We start from the raw sequence: 18754 nt of genomic DNA on the forward strand, positions 1-18754 counted from the left end.
AAAAGCATATCTTCCAAGCGAGTGCATCCAAGCACGCCATCCACTATGAAATCCTCTTCATCAGCTCCCCGTTGACTCTGAACTGGAGACACTGATTCTGACTGAAGCCGTAAGTATGTCGCATACTGACGAGAGTCATGACTCGTACTCACACATCATTGGTGTTTCTACTGCATCAGATGCGAAAACACCAGGACTCACGTTCAGAAAAAGGCCCCGCTGATGCAGTAAGCTTAAGCTTGTGTGTAGTCGATGGCAGGCGCAACTTCGCCAGACCTGCCCAATGACACCATATAGTATGGCGGCCGGCCGGCGGGCCGGGGTGCTTACAGAGCGGATAACCCTCCGGCGATCGCGCAATGACTTAGCGCTCGCCTCCTGACACATCGCCTGCTGCCAATTTGGCAAAGCTGGCGTTCCTTTGGTCGACGTATTCCCAGAGAATATCTCGTTGCCTGGACTTCGTGCGACTGCTCTTCTCCAGTGTCTCGAGGGTGGCTTATGAAGCCATGTACCCACCATAGATGACGCCATACAGCCCGCTGACATCAGATTGACCGACGGACCGGATGCTAGGGAGGCTCCACTGACTTCGACATAAAAGCGTCGATGCCCCGGGTCTCTTTCTGACATTGCATCTGACATTGCAACAAACAGCCATGACAAAAAAGACGAACATCCTTCTCTTCGGAGCTACAGGTATGTGCAATGTTTCACGGCGTTGTACGCGGTGATATAATCGTTTGTATACTTCAGGCTATATCGGAGGGTCTGTCTTGAACCGCCTCCTGAACCATCCCAAAGCAGATACCTTCAGTATTACCGTGTCCGTGCGCTCTCCTGAGAAGGCGAAGCTCCTGGAGAAGTTGGGAGTGAAAGCCGAGATAGCCTCTCTCAGCGATCACGACAAGATAGAGGAGCTTGCCTCGCGCGCGCATGTTATTTTCAACGTCGTCAGTATTCATACGTGTCTCTGCCAGTTGATGGCAAATGCTGACGCAGCTCTTCTGTCCAGGCAAACTCGGACGACTTACCGGCCATAATCGCACTCCTGAAGGGTGTGCGCAAGGCGTACGAGACTACCGGAGAGCTCCCCATTCTCATCCACACCGTTAGTACAGCGAATGCGCGTACATAGTCCACTCCACGACTGACGATCACTTTTAGTCGGGCACAGGCGAGATCGCAGAGCCAGCGAAAGGAGACTTTGCTGCGGAGACGGTCTATTCAGACTTGAACATCGAGCAGATCAAGGCTATTCCAGAGACGGCCTTCCACCGTAAGATCGACCTCGCCGTCATCGGCGCAGACGAGCAAGGTAGGTTCACCTCTGACTTCAGCTATGACCCGGCACGCTGACGCAGTTGCGCAGGCTACGCACGCTCGTACATCATCCTACCCGGGATTGTAGACGGTATTGCGTCGGGACCTGTCTTCGAGGCTGGGATCGCGAAGCCGGTTTCTATCCAGATTCCTGCCTTCATTAGGGAGGCGCTGGACAGGAAGCGGGCGGGCATGATCGGCCTTGGCAAGGCCGTCTGGCCGATTATCCACATCGACGACAGTCAGTGATTTTGTAAGCTCGTATGCACCGTGACAGCGGCTGACACCCCATGCTCCCCGCGCAGCCGCTGACATATACACCGTGCTTTTCGACGCTATCAGCGCGAACCCGCAGAGTGTCGGGCACGGCTGGGAGGGCTATTACTTCGGCGAGAGCGGACACGTCTCGTACTACGAGATCGGGAAGGCCATCGGACAGGCTCTCGTGGATCTCGGGCTCGCAGAGGACGCGGAACCGACGCGTTTCACGGATGAAGAACTCGTGAAGTATTGGGGCTCCGTGGTACGTCTCGATTTCTCCACCGCACAGTGCGTTCGACCGAGCGACTGACTCGAACGTGTGCTAGCTTGCGGGAAACTATGGAGGCACGACATGCCGCTGCCGTGCGGACCGGGCGCGTGCGATTGGGTGGAAGCCTAAGTATGGCACTAAGGACTTGTTGGCGGTCATCAAGTCTGAGGTTGAGTATGAGTTGAAGCGCGCGCAGGAGAAGGGCGGAATCGATTTTTCATACGAGAAGAGCCTCGCGACGCTGCTGCAAAGCGGGAAAGCGACCTGAGCGCGACTGTGCTGAGGCTGCTTGGGAGGCATAAGGTTAGTCTCTTGCAAGGGTTATGATTGTGCTTGTACCCGTGAATCTGATGCTGTACCACAAGTGCTACCTGCACAGCATGTCAAAGCCTAGACAATCGCATATCTCGACAGAGTAGTAGAGCTTGCACATCACTCGAGGATACCATGTTGTGCAACCCAACGCTGCGGTGAATAATGTGTGCCTGTCCATGGCGTCGATGAGGAGCTGGAAGACCTCGGTTGGGATGCAAATGGCAAGGGTTCCACACAGCTCAACTGTGTTCTGCACCACGGACGGTGACAGAGAAGTACTATGACTGTTGCCATTACAAACTTGTATAGGAGGTTGGCTTCTCAGTTATTGTTTATACAGGCTACTATCGGAGTCCCTCGACCGCCTACCACAATGCAATCGACAAACGGCAGGCCACTTGGACTGTCAAGACACGACTCTACGATTAAGCGCTCCTCCTGCAAAGAATGCACAAGCTCGTTAGCATGCACCGTTTCCTGCCATGAAAGGTTAAGCACAACCTTCACTGCTACTCTGTTTCTCTGGCCGCTCAGATATGAGCGCGCACACGGACGAGGTCTGGACACTATCGTCAGTATAGTCGTCTACGGCATGGCACGCTTTCATACCATCCTCGTTCGTGTTCATGGGATCTAATGGCAAGCGGTCAGTCGGTACGCCTCGAAAGTACTGCAGACAAACGAACCCGCAACTCTCTTCTCTGGCGTGATCACGGCCGCTGCCTGCGACAACGCAACCAAGAGGAGGACGGCGAGTGCAAAGAGCGAGGTGCGGGCCTGCATTCTGGCTATAGGAGGCGTAGGGGCGGGATCGAACTTAACGAGGTCGTCTGTCCGTACAGGTCCGGGCGCGTCAAGACTGGAGCTTCTTATGGTCCCGGATGTATCGCGGTGGTGACTATCCACTTCCGTGCCGTATTTCTCACTGCCGATCCTCGCAGCATGACGATCAACTGGGCTTTGCGCCCGTACTTGTCGTGACCCACTTCGCTGCTAGTTTAGTGCGTGAAGCGCGTGCGACTCCGAGTTCCTGCGATTCCCATCATTGGCAGTGCCTCCCGTCAGAAGAGCGGCAACTGAATTGGGAGAACCTGGGAGAACTCTCCGTGGCGAGCCTCAAGCTCAGGTGAGTTTTCGCTACTGGATCTGAGCGAAGATCTAGCGAAGATAGCGAGGAAAGACTGGCCTTCTCGAAGCTGTCATTTCACAGCAAGCCCGATAGGCACCATGCTGGCTCGTCGGACACCTCGACGAGAATGGAGCCCATGGACTCGCCGAGAATTAGCGCTACTGAAACCTTTCTGAACGCGACATGGGGTTGCAACCGTGCTCGCCCACATAGACGATGGTATGATGATATACATCCCAGTAAGAGCCATTGGAGGAAAGCAAATCTTGTTACACCACCCAATGCCCGTGCGCTTGCTGATTCTTCTCGTCCGCATCATACACCGCGCGGCAAACACCGATACGTCCCTATCCTATCAACATCATCGGGGCTCCAACAATCCACCAGAAATTCGAATGTCTCGAGGTGCATGTCCCCCTGACACAGCACCATCTGCGGAGGTAGTTCATGCAGTGGTGCGCACGCTCCAATTCGCGTTCCTCGAGCGGGAGGAGGTACTGCGCACGGAGGACGTCGAGACAGCGTAGCTAGTGGAACATCGAGGGCAAGTACGGTTCCGAGTCGGGTTCGTGATCACATACTTACGCTCGCGGAGGACCAGAAGCCAGTTGCTGTGGATGAAGCGCACGCGCGAAGACATTCCGCGGGACCTTCTATACGCCAAGTGACTTTGCTCCCGCGCCGCCAGCTACCACCGACAGACTTCCGATGGGCCGGGCAGTATGTACGGGCGCCGACACCTCAGTACGCGCTCGGAGACTCAGCGAAGTGCACAAGAAGCCCGAAGATGTCGTGCTATAGCAGCTGGGACAAGATCTGGCAAGATATGCCCCAAGGAGCTAAATCCACATGTACACTACATTCTCTGGCACTGGCAATGGACTGCCCGCGGTACGTTTGAGCCTATCTGCGCATTTTGGCATCCAATCGAGTCCGTCCGTCCTTCCATCGCGCCGCCGTGTGCGGAGAAAGCTGAGTCTGCGCACGTACGCTCTCGAGTCATTCAAGTCCACACGCCCTGTCCACGGTCGGAGAAGACGGGCCTTGTGCTCCTCCTAGGCTGCTCTATAGACGATGTCCGCGTCCTCGACGGGCCCGTACCCCTCCGTACTTCGCGAGTGTTTCATCATGGGTCAGGCCCCGAGCTCGAGCGCAACTCCCCGCAAATCAGCGCTGCATCACCCGCTAGCATACGGTACACACGAATGACATTCCTCTTTCCTGCCCGGACGCGTGGGGCTCCTGCGCCCTAGATGGTCTGGTGCTGATACATGTACAATCCTGGCAGCCCGCATCAGCATCTTGTGATTCATAGCTCGCGCCATCGATGCGCGCGGCGGAAGCGAGCTCGAGGAGCACTCACCCCAGGTCTGGTTGTGGCTCGACCATACATCCACCAGGCACTCCTCCGAGCTTCCCTCCGCACAGCCGACCTCGAATGAGTGGTAGGTCCCCCACGCGCACGCGAAGCGCGGGAGCACCTCGAGCTCCGCGCCGACCGCCGTCGTGAAGGCCATGGGCGGCGCGGCGCACCGCGGGCGCGCATTCCAGGTGACCGCTGAGACGTCGAGGAAGCGCGGGATGTCGAGCGGGCAGATCTGTAGCTGCGGCGCGGTGCTGCTGAGCGCGGGCTGGTCTTTGCCCTCGACGTGGTCTGACGGGCCGGGCAGGCGGAGGACGAGCGAGCATTCCTCCATGCCGAAGTCCATCGCGCGAAATTGCGCGATCGTGCGTGTCTGAGAGGTCATCGTCGTGAGCTGAGAGTCCGAGTGAGATAACTATATGCTATGCGCACCATGTCGTCGATGAGCAGATGCCTGTCGTACGGGGACAACGTCCCCATCATCGTATTCCACACCTCATGCTCGCCCCTGCTCCCCGCTCGGTCTGGCTCGTCGCGGAACACCTGCGTCGCCACGCGCGGCCTGTTGAGGAGCGGCTCGATGCGGTCGGGCTCGACACGTCCCAGCTCATAGAGCTCCTTTAGCCCGATGTACGGATTCGCGAGGGGAAGATCGGCGGCGTCGAAGTACTCGGTGGCGAAGATGCGCGATATGTACGCGAGGAAGGCAAGGTCCGTGAGCGCGACGAGAAGCAGGGTCGCGAGGGCGTATTGCCAGAGCGGCCTGGCGAACCTAGAGCTGGACTTGTAGGCCCCGGCGACCTTGGGTGATCCTGCGGGCCGTCAGAGGATATACATGAACTCGTATGAATAGACGTACCCTTGTACTCGGTGTCCAGGAGCTCGAAGGAGCTACTGCTGGAGTTGAGTAGCCCGTCGCTCTCCTCACGGGCACTGTGCTTCAGCATAGTCCTCGCAGACGAAGGTGTTGTGCAATGATACTGTGTTGCAGCACCAGGTGGCTGAGGTCTTGGCTGCTCAGAACAGGCTCAGGCCGCAGGTGAGATGGCCATGGCGAGGCTGAAGTGGGGATGCGTGCTTCTCGACCGAGCCAGAACCGCGGTCCGCCATCCGCCACAGATGGACGTCGGAGGGATGCCCGCTCGCCGGCGCCGGGAGATGCAACCAGAAGACCGGCCGGCCGTGCGGTGCGCGAGCTTCCATTTACCACGCCGGCCTTCCTGCTCACCGTCTGCGATGTGCTCCGATACTGGCGGAGTCTCCCCCGGGATGCCCAGCAGGCGGCGGGCGGCGGATACGGTGTCTTATCTGAACATAACGTACACCACTGGCAGATTTCCAACAGAATCACGGCTCTTTCGGATTCGTCTCCCATGCAAACGCCCAGCTCGACCACTCGCCCCAGGGCGACTGGAACACCTGGTGACCCTTCAGCGTCATCCCTATGTGCTCATACACGACGATCTGCAGGTCGTTCGTGAGCTGCGCATCGTCAGCGGGGAGGAGACTTACGTTGTCTTCGCTACCCGTGGATAGCGTTACGACTGCCCCCGTCTGCTTCGCCTGGTGACAATATAATGAGTCTCGCGCATCAGACTCGGGAGGATGCCATTGCCTAGCCACGCACCTTCTCGTACGCCATTTTGAACATTGTCGTCGCGATGCCTTTACCCTGGTGTTCGGGCTGCACCATCACGAGGTTGCAGAAGTGTGTCTTGATTTGGGACTGTGCAGCCGGAAATCAGGCAGAGCGTCGGAACTGGGGGTCCGCACACGAACCTGCGGGATGCCGAAAGCCTCGTCAAGGAACTTTGGAAAGTCACGTCCGAGCTAGCGCCCTCCGTCACTAAAAACGTCCGGACGGGGCACGGAGGAGCAGCTCACCGATTCCTCGAAGTACTTCTTCCCCTCATCCGACATCTTCTCCATAAACTCGTAGAAACCGAACTGCCGTTGGTCCTCCCTGGAGAGGTCAACGAGAGACCGGGTTGCATCCGACGCTCTGTGGGACTCACGAATCAAATAGGTCCCGCCCCGAAGGTATCCACTGTGAATACCCGACGAGGGCGCCCTCCTCGTCCGTCGCGACGTACGTTACACCCGCGCCCTCGCACAACCACGTCGCCTTGATGATCGAGCGCATGAGCAGCGGCAGCAGCTCGAGGTTCCCGCCCGTCCATGCCTTGCACGACGGGTCTGCACGCGCACAGGCTGAGCCCAGAGACAGGCAGACATTCTGGCTAGCTCACCTCCCACCTGGAGCGCATTCGTGAGTTTGACCGCCTGGTCGATCATGGCCTCTGCAGCCGCCGTCCGTCAGAACGCTCTACTATACCGACATGTCGGGCATGCTAATCGACAGACCGGTTGGTTGTTTCACCTCCAAGATCGTGATGTTCGACGGGAGGACAACTGTCGTCATATTTCACGGCGTACAGGCAATTGAACTGGCCTCGGCAACGCTTCTTGAGAGGGCTATTAGGAGGTGAGGTGACGATATGACAGTGGGCAACGTCAGAAACTAAGCACGGTCACTGCGCGAGGCGATAAGCGCGAGAGCTCAGAGCGGGCAAAGCGAGGCGGCAAGCTGGACTAAGGTGGAAGCTGGGCAGAATGCGTTTGGGCGTTGGATGGCATCGTGTAACCAGGCTTCACATTCACAAATCCAATCCAAGACGAGCTGCCGGCGCTCCCTGGGCGCTCCGGAGTCCGGCCGGCCTGGTGAATATAATTAATCGAGATCGAGATCTCCTAAAATGATTCCGCTCATACTGCCGCCATAAGCTTCCGAAGTTCCTTTAAACAAGGCCTCGATCTTAGAAGTACGCATACCCACCGTACCTCATATGAAGGTTTGTTGACGCACTCCACTTGGCAGACTGTCGTCAATAGAGTCCCCCCCAGCTGAATGCGGTCGGTAATCACGATAGTCAGGGCAAAAAGGGATTCATATCCGATGACAACGCGAGGGCAAATGTCACAGTCCGTGTTTCGCTGCGTCCGTGAATGTACTGAAGGACGATACGATTGGAAGAGTACATGTGATCTACATGTAGCCATTGCATCATCAGTACAAGCGGCGGGTATCTGGACGAGAAGCGTACCGTTTCCTAGGTAAGTTTTAAGAGCACGTTTGTGCTCAGGCTGTTAACCTTGTGCGTGGTCAATGTTTGTCATCTTGACTATGCCACGATGATTCCATGGCGCGAATAATTGCCGATAAATGGGTATTATGCGTTGATCAACAGCGTTGGCTTCCTCCTCGCTCCATAGCCCTCCATAGTGTAGAATCAATGTCTCGACAGTGACGTCCCTGAGCTTGTCGGAATACAAGCGGTCCATCACGTCGTGCAGGGAGCGCCATTGTGATGTCAACATCTCCTGGGTGAGGATAGGTGCCTCCGGACCCACAAGGACCGACTCAAGTGTCCAGTCACTGCCCCAATCATCATATGTGAGTTTGATTGTGATACACTCCAGCTGCTGGCTTCGAACAGTGGAAAGAGTGGCATAGAGCCGACTCGCTGCTCGTAGCCATTTTTCTTCCCAGTGACCAACGTTGAAAAGATCCACTTCTAGCGTCAGACGCCGCAGTGCCGTATTGTGCACGAGGTGGTAACCAGCAGGAGGTTCAACTGTGAAGTGACCCAGCGTCAGTGGATGAATTGCTGCGCGGGTAGAGCTATGTCGCACCCATCGCAGCGAGTCGCCCGTGAAAGGATAGCAATGATGGTCCACATGTTTCGAGGAGTAGGGTGATCTGCTCGCAGGCCCGCCCTTGCTGTCCACGTGCCCCAAATTTCACTTCTAAGCCGTTGAGGCCCGCCGCTAGGTCGGTGAGGGAAGCGCAGATGGTTGAGCCTACAAGCCAATTGGTTATGCAAGTAAGATAGGGTCTTTCGCCTTCACGCTCATCCAAGAAGAGTTCAAGCTGTTTGAGCTTGTACTCTAGCGGTGTATGCGTCGGCAATTGGTACCTGCAACAGGCAGAGTCTGTTTGCACCAAGGTTACACCGCGTAAGTGCAGCGCTTGCAGATTAGGGAATGCGTAGACGACCCGCTGCAGCTCGGTAACATTACTCAGCCGGACATCAGAAAGATGCAGGGACAGGAGGTGGCCGAACTGGCGGAGTGCGCGATAGAAGGTTGGATGCATGGCAGGCCGGAGCGCACCATAGATGGCGAACGTTCTCAGAGCAGGTAGTGCAGTGGCGAACACGAGAGGCAGGGAGTCCAGGAAGGTGGCCCGGGTGACAGGGTAGCTAAACCCCTTTACGATGATTGTGCGCGTGCGGGCGAGCATCTGCTGGACGTGGGACGATGTTCGAAACCGCTCTACCAAGAGATGGTAGTTTGTGCGCGATATGATCTCGACTGTGGAATAGAGGTTGGTCGTCGCACGGTGATGCCATGCCTTGCAGACTAGCGCGGCGACGGGTAATGAGGGATGGTCCATTTGGTCGATGATGCCTTCGAATGTTTCGAGAGGAATGCGATCGATCAGCGTCGGTGGTAAAGAACCAATAAATGTCAAGGGGACGGCCAAGGAAGTATCACTGAGCGTCAGCGGTAAGGGAGGGGGAGCAGAAGAATTCCATCCAGCCACCGACCAGGGGCTAGCATTCGGTGAGAACGCCTTGTACGTTGGCCTGCACAGCATTCGCCCTGCCTTGCAGACCATTTTACGACATGCCCTGGGAAGTTGGGTGCCACAGAATGAACGAGCTTGCCGGAGGACTGTGGACAAAGTACCGCAAACGCTTGTCTTGTGCCCAGGGGACTCGGAGCCAATTGGAGACCCCGAGCCTGAGGTGATCGTCTGCATGTCCTGAATGTTCCAATCATCAGTTGAGGCTTGTCAGACTAGTGGAACATACTGACAGGACGATGTGGGAGACTGCAAGTTACTGTGATTGTCCGAGAGAACGCGAAAGGCCTCAAGCGGCCTGCTGATAAGGTTCGTCGCCGCTGTCGGGCCGTTGGCCATTGTCAGCAAGCGGTCTGTTCCCTGGCATAGAAGCTCTCAGGCGCTCTCTGCGGTCGTGCCAGGCACAAGTGAGTCCATTGAAAGGGTCGAAGGTCACCCACCTGAGGCGACACCACTGTTTACTCTCTGACCGTGAGTCGCTTTTACGTACTGCAGAATACGCTTGATACGGAGTAACATCAAGACGATAAAGGATGCCAAATGCAAAGGAAGGGTGTGATTAACGGGTACGGTGATGCAAGGAGTGAACTGGATTGATCTATTGCTACATAACGTAAAAGGAACGACGTCTACAATGTATGCGAATGCATATCACGGCGAGATTAAAACAGCAAAATACACAAGTCCGACAGAGAAATAAGCTTACACGAGGACATGCCTCAGAACAAAGAATGATACGCGTATCGTATGACGATGAACAATTGAAGGAGAAAACAGTCCCGATCCAAGACTAGCTCGGATGGTGAAACGCGCATCAATGGGAGCGTCCAGGTGAGAGTGAGGGGATGGCGAGCGGTCTCACTTGTGGAGGCGCAATCGCAGGATCGGGGTCTCGCCGATGAACAGCAGCACGAGGACGAGGGTGAGAGCCAGAACACCGATGTCGATATAGCACAGAGCATCCCAGCCATTGCTCAGATGGCCGTAGACCTGCATGCAGAGTCAGTGACAGTGTTCGTGAGGTAAACGCTCAGTGTACTCACCTGTCCCCCGACGATGGATCCCGCTAGAAGATTGAGTAAGCACATCTGGAGGCCGAAATAGCAGAGCGAGCATGAAGCCTACCTGCATTGGCGAGTCCATACACAACGTTGAAGGTACCATACGTGTGTGCATCTACGGAGAGAAGACAAAAATCAGCCACCAGCGAACAATCACCCCCGTATTTCCCGCACTTACAGCCTACACCTTCCATGCTACGTGTCACAGCCGCGAGTTCGGTTGTAAGCGGGGACGATGTCGCACCAATGAAGAAGTCTGACGATCCCAAGTCAGAATGTGCGCATATACAAGCGCTGCATATAGGGGACTCACTCTCGACAGCGAACGCAACGATGAAGAACGCGAGAGAGAAATCGAGCGTGAGCAGCCCGAACCACGGGATGCCGCACACGAAAAGGACCGTGGCGACCCATGCAGGGCCGAACTTGTCGCTGAGCTTGCCTGCGAGGGGTGAGGCTGACGGCGTGGTTAGTAGACATAGAAGTGAACAAGGTCGGGGACGTACAAACGAGAGTGGGGACGAGCGAGGCGAGGTACACCAAGCCGACCTTCGTCGAGTTAAGGTTCCAGAGGGCCTGCACGCGCAGAGGGAGCGTCACGTCCAGTGCAGCGAACGCAAACCTGATACAGCAGTCGTCAGCACATCATCTTCCATTGAGACCACGCATACACTCACGAGCCGGTGAACGTGCTGAAGAGCACGACGAGCGTCCGCGTCGAAGTCAGCAGCTTGTGCATGACCTGCAGGAGAGACAGCTCCTTCCTCTCCTTCGTCTGTACCGGCGCCGCGGGCATCTCGGACGCACTGATCGCGACCGCGACTGCCGCCTCCGCGCCGAGCACCTTCCTCACCGACGATACCTTCTCCGTGGACTCGGAGAACATCGACGCAGGCGACATGGGCGAGATGGGCGACCCCACGTCACCCGCCTTCTCCGGATCGGGTTCAGACTGCGGTGTCGCTGTCGCGGCCGCCTCGGTGTCTAGGGAGTCTGCGGGCGGCTTCTCGTGCACGAGCAGACGCGCGGGGAGGTCGAGGAGGGTGAAGATGATGGTGAAGATGAAGGGCGCGCGGTAGCCCCAGCGGTCGTACAGCGCGCCGCCGACAGGTGGTGCGATCAGTTGTCTGGTATGGGGAAGTTGAATGAATCAAATTATTCGAAACACTGGAAAAAACGCATCGGCGCACCCTAGTGGGACGCCCACCATGACGAGCCCGAGTTGTTCTACAAATCATGTCAGCACGCACGTCAGGCGCTTGTCTGTAAGGTACGTACGACCGACGTCCTTTTCCGGAGTAGCGTCACATCTAACATTGACAGGCTCGGTGAACAGCATCATGGACGTAACAGACGCACGCACATGAGAGCAAAGCCCGCAACGATGATGACCGCGGAAGCAAATCCCTCCAACAACCGACCGACGCACATCATCCAGAACGCAGGGGACTCCATCAACAATATCTGCGACGCGACCAGGAGCAGCTGGCCAACGATGAGGACCATACGCCTTGACCGTAGCCGCTCAGAGACCATCGCTATCACCGGTGTGGCTGAGCATGATGTACTGTGAGAAGGGTATTGACATGTATGCAGGGCCGTCAAGGGGGGCTTACCGACGACGAGACCCGCTGACTACGCGCCATCAGTACAGGCACAGGGGATGATGGCTGGAATTTCAGACAGACTCACATATAAGAATAGCAGCCATCCGACGAGGGACGAGACATGGCTGTAGTGTAGCTCCTCCAGTCGGAACGGAAAGACGGTGACGACGATGTTGTAGTTCAGACAGTCCAGCGCCAGGCCTGGTGAGTAGGCGTTAGTACTGTCTCAAGCATGGCAGGAGTTACTCACCCAATGCCACCACTGCAGATTCCGTCGAATGGCGCATATAGGCATGTGTGTCAGCGAGACAGCCATCAAGACCGTTGAAGAGACTTGCCAAAAGTCACATAGGCAGGTGAGGACCTCCAGCCCTGCGAGCGGATGCGGAGATCTGAGAAGATCTTCATGATGCCAGTGGTTCTGCACGGCGCGGACGCCTTCTTGCTCGACGTCGATCGTCAACGAAGGGGCAGAGGTTGTTCGCCCGGCCGCAGAGCGCAAGATATGTGACCTGGAGGTGCTTCTCCTGATAGAGTTGCGCCTGGGCGGGGAGGCGCTGCCGGGGCGCGGGTCTGCTGCAGATGGGCCCCACCGCTGGAACCTCGAGCTTCGCCGCGCATCGCCAGAGCCCTGCGGCACAGCGATGCTTTTGTCAGATGTTCACGAGGTCGCGGTCAGAGAAGCACGCATGTGTATCAGACATCCGTCCATTCGAGGGACCGAAGCACGCCGGGATCGCATGCATCCCGGGAAGGAAGCACCTGGGACGGCATACTTTCGCATGGCATTTTGCTGGGCTCAAACGCTCGGAGTTATACCGTCATCACTGCACCTACATGCAAGTAGAGGTAGGCCGATGCAGGCGTAGCACATTGGCCAGTGTATACGTACGGTGCAGCAGTGCACATGGCGAATGATAGGCAATATAGAGGCGTAGGGATTATGTAATAGTATTGTGGTACACGCCCTCGTGGCGCCGTTGTGGCGTCGGTCTGGCGTCGGTCAACAGCGGTCAACCTCGGTCAACTCGGTCTCCTTTCTCGCTCCAGCACGACAACTGCGCGCCGGACCAGCTAGAACCGAAAGATAGACCGCCGTACTCAAGTCTCAAGCGGTACTCGCTCTCACTAAGACTCGCTTGCTTCAGCTTGCAGGCCCGGTTCAAGGCTAGACTTATGATTTTGTATACACAAGCCCGCGCCATCAACTCTCTATGACACTGAGGCCCGAGCTTCATTGATTGCTACAATGAAATATATCCCAGGCTTGTCCTTGAGTCAAGCTTCCACTGATCATCCGGCCCCACGACGGCTCGGGGTTGCAGTCTAGGTCGCCCACTATGGTATGCGTAAGTACCTTGCTTGACCGCCCAGATGCGCCGTATCTCCGCTTACAGACGCCTGACAGGCTGACGGGGGCCTGGCATACGATTTGGTACGTGCAGTAGCATCATAACCAGTCCGCTGGCAGATAGCAGCAGGTCCATTCAGAAGTCAGGCCCGCTTGATCCTAAGTGACGTGGGCTCGGGCGGCCGAGGACAGGGCATATGGGTACCTCGGTCAGTCACGCAACTTCGCATGATCCGTTCTGTTTGCACTTATCTACAATGTCAACAGAAGGCAGGCACCCTTTTCCGGCCACATAAATCTTCATACCCACTCAGCTACCACCGGACGCCTCCCCTGCCACTACCAACCGTGGTCTCGGTGTCTGCATGATTTTGCCATGCGCTGAATACAGCAAATGGCTGTGTGCTATTACACACTGGCACCACGCTGTCGAGGATGAGCTGACATCGCAATCAAGTCCTGGTCCTCCCTGGCTGTCTATAAACTCAGAGCTTCTGTTGATCTCTCGCTGTCGCCTGCCATCATCCCGCTTGGTACGATCAACGGGATGCCTGCGATGAACAAGATGCGCCGTTGACCGCGAGGTGCCTTGCCCTTGCCACGAAGTCACAGGCCAAGCCGCGATATCCGTCAATGTAGGAGGCAATGAACGCTATGAACTCTCTTCGACAGGGACCCCATCGGCCTCAATTCGCAGATGCGCTCCAGACGTTCTCAACTGGAACAGCCAGTCGCCTCATCGAGAGCATGCTGTCCCTAAACCGTTCGCAAGCACAACCACATACGTCGAGACATTTAACTATCGTGTCTCCTCATCTGAGCGCGATCTCACTCTCCAGCGGGACTGTGATGATCAGCCTAGCGCGGGATGTAGACAGCGCAAGATGACCGACCTGTGTCTCCCATCGACTGATAGCTATCTGGAGTACATACTGATTGATGCGAGGTCGGGGTTTGCATGCCACCGCGTCATTTGAGCCACGTCCAGCCCACTTATCGAGTTGACATCTTGTGAGATGATCCCCGTGCGAGACGCTGGATTGAAGGAGAAATGCATGTGTCCGCAGGCGCCTCTGCGCTTCCGAGCACGATCAAATAGGCGATCAGCTGCGAGCGAGTCTGAGTCAGTTCCCTGCCCCGAGCACTCCCAACCTCCTTCCACGCCTCTGGGCCGTCCGCCGCTGACAGCGAAGACCGTACCCTGCCTTCCCCGTTCTCAGCAAGATGTCTGCAGAGTTCCAGCACGGGTGGTACATTGGCAACATCGGGATCAGCATCCTCTACGGTGCGTGCGTTCGCGAAGCCGGAAGCAAAATACTGTGTGATATGATCGCTGGGCTAACGAACGGTGATTTCGCAGGGATCGAGCTCGTCATCTATGGCGCATCCATGCGCGTGCTGTACCAGCGCAAGTCGCAGCACCGAAATAGAGTCGACATATTCTTCATGGTATTCAGCACTGTCCTCCTCCTGTGCTGCACCATCAACCTCGCGGCAAACTGCGTCTTCGGCGAAGAGTGGTGGATCGTCAACCAGAACTATCCTGGTGGATCCGAACAATGGTTCGCCGACAACGCCGCGGTATGGTACCAGACCTGGGCTTCCGCTGCGAACGTGCTCGTTCAAATCCTCGCGGATGCTCTTTTGGTAAGTTTGTATACTGGGTTATGAGGATACTTGTTTACCTGGCTGCTGGCAGATCTACCGTTGTTTCGTGCTCTGGCAAACCCCTTTCATCATCGCGCTGCCATGCCTCGTCTGGCTCGCCTCAGTCGGCCTCGGGATCACGACGCTCTACTACTCGGGGAGCCCGGGCGGAAACGACTACGCGGGGCTCGCGCAGACGACGAGCACGGCGTACCTCGCGTGCACGATGGCGATCAACATCTCCATGACCGTGCTCATCGTCGGGCGCATCATCTACTTCGCGCGCACGACGGAGCGCGTGCTCATGAACGGCAGCACGCGCCAGTACTTCAGCATCGCCAGCATCATCGTCGAGTCCGCGCTGCTCTACACCGTCTTCGGCCTCATGTACCTCGTCACATTTGCGATCGGGAGCGACCTCGGTGCGCTCTTCATGAGCTTCTACGCGATGTTCACGGTGGGTGCCCAGTCGGACTATCAACTGACGTTTGGCTGACCCATGTGCCAGGTCATCTCCCCGCAGCTCATCATCCTGCGCGTCGTCACCGGCTCGGCCTGGGACCGCAAGACGCACAACAACATGACGACGATCTCGTTTGCGGATCGCTCAATGAGCGCGAACGCGACCGCCGGCAGCCGCACTCTCAACAACAACAACAGCGGCCACATCTCCTTGTCCAAGACCTCGCTCCGCGACGGCTCTCTGCGCGAGTCAAAATTGGAGTCGCCCTTGGAGTATGACGCGGTTTGAGACTCTAATGAGCATCATGGGGCTTATGGGCTTTGAGGCTTATTTTATCGGATCTACCGAGAGGAGGCGCGAGGAGCGGTGCGATTGTATTTGTGTACCAGTATCTATCGACTGCTGAGAGTGCCCTCAGCACGCTCTTTCCTATCGATTAATACCTTCATTCAACTGTGTATTGGGTGTTTGCAGATCTGTTTTAGTGGTGGGTGTTGTGCTTGTGCTACTTGTTACCTTATTGGTTGGGATTATAGGCCACAACGAGTGTACCATAGCAGCAACACTGCGAGACGAGTACTAAGATCCGAAGAAAACAGTGAAACTTACAAGCAAAAACGAACAGAACCTCCGTTACGCATACAACGCCAAGCTCGGTATCTCCGTCTCTTTCCCATCCCTCACGAGCCTCCACTCCATCCAATTCCGCCTGAATTCCGCTCTCAACATCTCCCAATCTACACACTGGTGCTCGCCGATCCACCTCTCCTGCGTGAAGTTTCGGTCCAAGACGTTGGGCGGTTCGAGGGTAATATCCGCGTCGCAGAGAACGTACTGGCGGATATGGTTCAAACAATGTTCGGGATGCTCCCGGTGCTCTCCGCGAGCAGGGTGCGGTGCCTGGAGCGCGTCGAGGAGGTACTGCAGGCAGTGCTGCTGGTGCGTCATGCCCACGCCGAAAACGCGGTGCGCGGGCCCGAGGCGCAGGTCGCCGTCGCCCACAGTCGAGATCCAGAGCCACTCCTCAGTGGATTGGGCCGAGAGCAGGGAGTAGTGCGCGGAGTCCTCGACGGACATGCGCACGGACCGCTTGGCGCCTTTGCCGGGGAAGAGCGGCGGGCGGTCGTCGTCGAGGAAGGCTGGGAGCACATGGTGAGGTGGGGATTGGGGTAGGTTATGAGCGACTTACAATAGGTCGAGAGTGGTCGTTCCCGGCGTCGTGCTACCTGCTGGGCAATACGTGAGAGGAGCACGTCGAGGTAGACGTTCGCGAGGGCCAGCACGGCGAGGATCGTGAGCGCGAGCTGCTTAGAGGGCATGTCTGAGTGACCCTTCAAGTTGTCGACAAGTGCCTACGCCGGTACTGGTGTTAGGTATCGCGGTACATCAGAACCGGGGCCTGAGTCTGGACGTGGATTCCGGGTGATAAGTAAGGGATTTACTCCCGCAGTACTTGCGAAGAACTGCTTACCTCTGGGCCGCGTCGTCAACTAACACGGCGAAGCCCGACGGAAGAGCGCTGTCCACGGAGAAGATGAGTAGACGGTGACATGTGGTCCAGTGTCCTCGAGGCGGCCTCATGTGAGCTCATGCCGGGCGCTGACGGTGATATCAATGTTGCATTCCGCACAAGATTTGAGATCTCCTACCAGCTTACGACAGCTTACGACATACGACAATATAGTGACTTACGGCAGCTTACGGCAGTCTCCCGAAGCAAACATTGCAGTGCATGCCTAGCTTCGACGTCCACGCGACTGTCCCAGCAAATGCGTACTTCGGAGGACTTGCCGTATGTGGTTAGCGGCCTTGTTCGGAGGAGCATCGCGGGGGTTCTAAGCGGGACCATTTCGTAGGAGATCTCGATTGCGATTCTATCGGACGCCGGCAGATTCACGGCACAAGCCTCCGGCCGGACTCCGGAGCGCCCGTAGCGCGCCGGCGATCAGGCGCCCACTCTACACGATGCCATTCAACGCATTCTGCCCAGCTTCCACCTTAGTCTAGCTCGCCGCCTCGCCTTGCCCGCTCTCGCGATCATCGCCTCGCGTACTAGTGACCGTGCTTGGTTTCCGCCGTCGCCCACGCCCACTGTCTTATTGTCGTGTCATCTCCTGGTACAGGAACCCTCTCAACAAGAACTCTCAAAAAGAAGTGTTCCCGAGCCGAAGTCCGACCCAGCCTGTGAAATATGACGACAATAGTCCTCCCGTCGAACATTACAATCTCTGAGGTGAAAGAACCCACTGGTCCGTGAAATCAGCGTTCCCGGAGTATCGCCCGTGCTGACGGAAGGCGGTTGCAGAGGAGATGATCGACCAGGCGGTCAAGCTCACGAACGCGCTCCAGGTGGGAGGTGAGTTAACTAGCGTGTCTGATACGGTCTCTGGCTAAGCGTGCGCGCGCCCAGACCCGTCGTGCAAGGCGTGGACGGGCGGAAACCTCGAGCTGCTGCCGCTGCTCATGCACGCGATCATCAAAGCGACGTGGTTGTGGGAGGGCGCGGGCATAACGTACGTCGCGACGGACGAGAACGGCGTTCTCGTCGGGTTCTCGCAGTGGCTCCCGTTGGGGCAAGACCTTTTCGGCTCGTGAGTCCCACCACCGAATGTTGGCTACAACGCGGTCTCATGGTGCTCCAGAGAAGACCGGAGGCAGTTCGGCTTCGACGAGTTCATGGAGAAGATGTCGGATGAAGCGAAGAAGTACTTCGCAGAATCGGTAAGCTGCGTCTCCCATGCCCAATGCGGACGCGTTAGTGACGAACGGCATTAGCTTGGACGCGAGTTTCCAAAATACCTCGACGAGGCTTTCGGCATCCCGCAGGTTCGTGTGCTGACCGCTGGTTCCGCCGCCCCTTCCTGACTGCCGGCTTCACAGTCCCAAACCAAGGTGCACTTCTGCAACCTCGTGATGGTACAGCCCGAGTACCAAGGTAAAGGCATCGCGTCGGCAATGTTCAAAATGGCGTACGAGGAGGTGCGTAGCTCAGCGATGAAGTCCTCCCGAGTCTGATGCGCGACACTGACACTGTTATCACCAGGCGAAGCAGATGGGGGCAGTCGTAGCGCTGTCCACGGGTAACGAGCACAACGTAAGTCTCCTCCTTCGTTAACGACGAGTATCTCATTGTCAAACATCTTGCAGATCGTCGTATACGAACACATAGGGTTGACGGTGAAGGGTCACCAGGTGTTCCAGTCGCCCTGGGGCGAGTGGCCGAGCTGGGCGTTTGCATGGGAGACAAATCCAAAAGAGCCGTGATCATGTTGGAGATCCGGTGTACGTTATGCGCAGATAAGACATCGTATCCGC

At 56.8% G+C, this 18754-nt stretch overlaps 8 protein-coding genes across 8 annotated transcripts; 4 read left to right on the plus strand and 4 right to left on the minus strand.

The window, feature by feature from the left end:
- Positions 1 to 659: 659 nt before the first annotated feature.
- On the plus strand, positions 660 to 2123 carry C8Q71DRAFT_796309 (uncharacterized protein; the record flags this gene model as incomplete). The annotated part of the gene is made up of 7 exons (XM_047925667.1): positions 660 to 699; positions 757 to 953; positions 1016 to 1111; positions 1168 to 1318; positions 1373 to 1564; positions 1629 to 1846; positions 1911 to 2123. 7 exons carry the CDS (start codon positions 660 to 662, stop codon positions 2121 to 2123), a joined length of 1107 nt encoding a protein of 368 aa, XP_047779946.1.
- A 195-nt stretch (positions 2124 to 2318) lies between these two features.
- On the plus strand, positions 2319 to 3294 carry C8Q71DRAFT_568153 (uncharacterized protein). Its single transcript, XM_047919415.1, has 3 exons — positions 2319 to 2765; positions 2822 to 2939; positions 3013 to 3294. The coding sequence occupies exons 1-3, from the start codon at positions 2451 to 2453 to the stop codon at positions 3066 to 3068; spliced, it is 489 nt and encodes a 162-aa protein (XP_047779947.1). The 5' UTR covers positions 2319 to 2450; the 3' UTR covers positions 3069 to 3294.
- Positions 3295 to 4453: 1159 nt separating this feature from the next.
- Positions 4454 to 6020, minus strand: C8Q71DRAFT_568105 (uncharacterized protein). Its single transcript, XM_047919414.1, has 4 exons — positions 5522 to 6020; positions 5095 to 5474; positions 4663 to 5035; positions 4454 to 4580 (listed from the first exon to the last, which is right to left on the minus strand). Exons 1-4 carry the CDS (start codon positions 5607 to 5609, stop codon positions 4549 to 4551), a joined length of 873 nt encoding a protein of 290 aa, XP_047779948.1. The 5' UTR covers positions 5610 to 6020; the 3' UTR covers positions 4454 to 4548.
- On the minus strand, positions 6010 to 7084 carry C8Q71DRAFT_857083 (uncharacterized protein; the record flags this gene model as incomplete). The annotated part of the gene is made up of 8 exons (XM_047927367.1): positions 6010 to 6144; positions 6175 to 6225; positions 6290 to 6388; positions 6442 to 6492; positions 6547 to 6625; positions 6678 to 6858; positions 6912 to 6962; positions 7027 to 7084. The coding sequence occupies 8 exons, from the start codon at positions 7082 to 7084 to the stop codon at positions 6010 to 6012; spliced, it is 705 nt and encodes a 234-aa protein (XP_047779949.1).
- A 725-nt stretch (positions 7085 to 7809) lies between these two features.
- Positions 7810 to 9343, minus strand: C8Q71DRAFT_857084 (uncharacterized protein; the record flags this gene model as incomplete). The annotated part of the gene is made up of 2 exons (XM_047927368.1): positions 7810 to 8297; positions 8356 to 9343. 2 exons carry the CDS (start codon positions 9341 to 9343, stop codon positions 7810 to 7812), a joined length of 1476 nt encoding a protein of 491 aa, XP_047779950.1.
- A 793-nt stretch (positions 9344 to 10136) lies between these two features.
- C8Q71DRAFT_568344 (MFS general substrate transporter) lies at positions 10137 to 12688 on the minus strand. Its single transcript, XM_047919416.1, has 14 exons — positions 12317 to 12688; positions 12229 to 12240; positions 12064 to 12179; positions 11988 to 12006; positions 11735 to 11924; positions 11650 to 11681; positions 11562 to 11598; positions 11049 to 11498; positions 10878 to 10993; positions 10685 to 10828; positions 10550 to 10627; positions 10436 to 10486; positions 10354 to 10376; positions 10137 to 10300 (listed from the first exon to the last, which is right to left on the minus strand). Exons 1-14 carry the CDS (start codon positions 12384 to 12386, stop codon positions 10169 to 10171), a joined length of 1470 nt encoding a protein of 489 aa, XP_047779951.1. The 5' UTR covers positions 12387 to 12688; the 3' UTR covers positions 10137 to 10168.
- A 1697-nt stretch (positions 12689 to 14385) lies between these two features.
- On the plus strand, positions 14386 to 15900 carry C8Q71DRAFT_568452 (uncharacterized protein). The gene is made up of 4 exons (XM_047919417.1): positions 14386 to 14614; positions 14690 to 14976; positions 15029 to 15433; positions 15485 to 15900. Exons 1-4 carry the CDS (start codon positions 14554 to 14556, stop codon positions 15725 to 15727), a joined length of 996 nt encoding a protein of 331 aa, XP_047779952.1. The 5' UTR covers positions 14386 to 14553; the 3' UTR covers positions 15728 to 15900.
- A 1730-nt stretch (positions 15901 to 17630) lies between these two features.
- C8Q71DRAFT_857088 (uncharacterized protein) lies at positions 17631 to 18703 on the plus strand (the record flags this gene model as incomplete). Its single annotated transcript, XM_047927369.1, has 8 exons — positions 17631 to 17688; positions 17745 to 17795; positions 17850 to 18030; positions 18082 to 18160; positions 18215 to 18265; positions 18320 to 18418; positions 18483 to 18533; positions 18587 to 18703. The coding sequence occupies 8 exons, from the start codon at positions 17631 to 17633 to the stop codon at positions 18701 to 18703; spliced, it is 687 nt and encodes a 228-aa protein (XP_047779953.1).
- Positions 18704 to 18754: the final 51 nt, after the last annotated feature.

Source organism: Rhodofomes roseus (genome assembly GCF_022264815.1).
Source record: "Rhodofomes roseus strain CIRM-BRFM 1785 chromosome Unknown C8Q71scaffold_8, whole genome shotgun sequence".
Taxonomy (NCBI): domain Eukaryota; kingdom Fungi; phylum Basidiomycota; class Agaricomycetes; order Polyporales; family Fomitopsidaceae; genus Rhodofomes; species Rhodofomes roseus.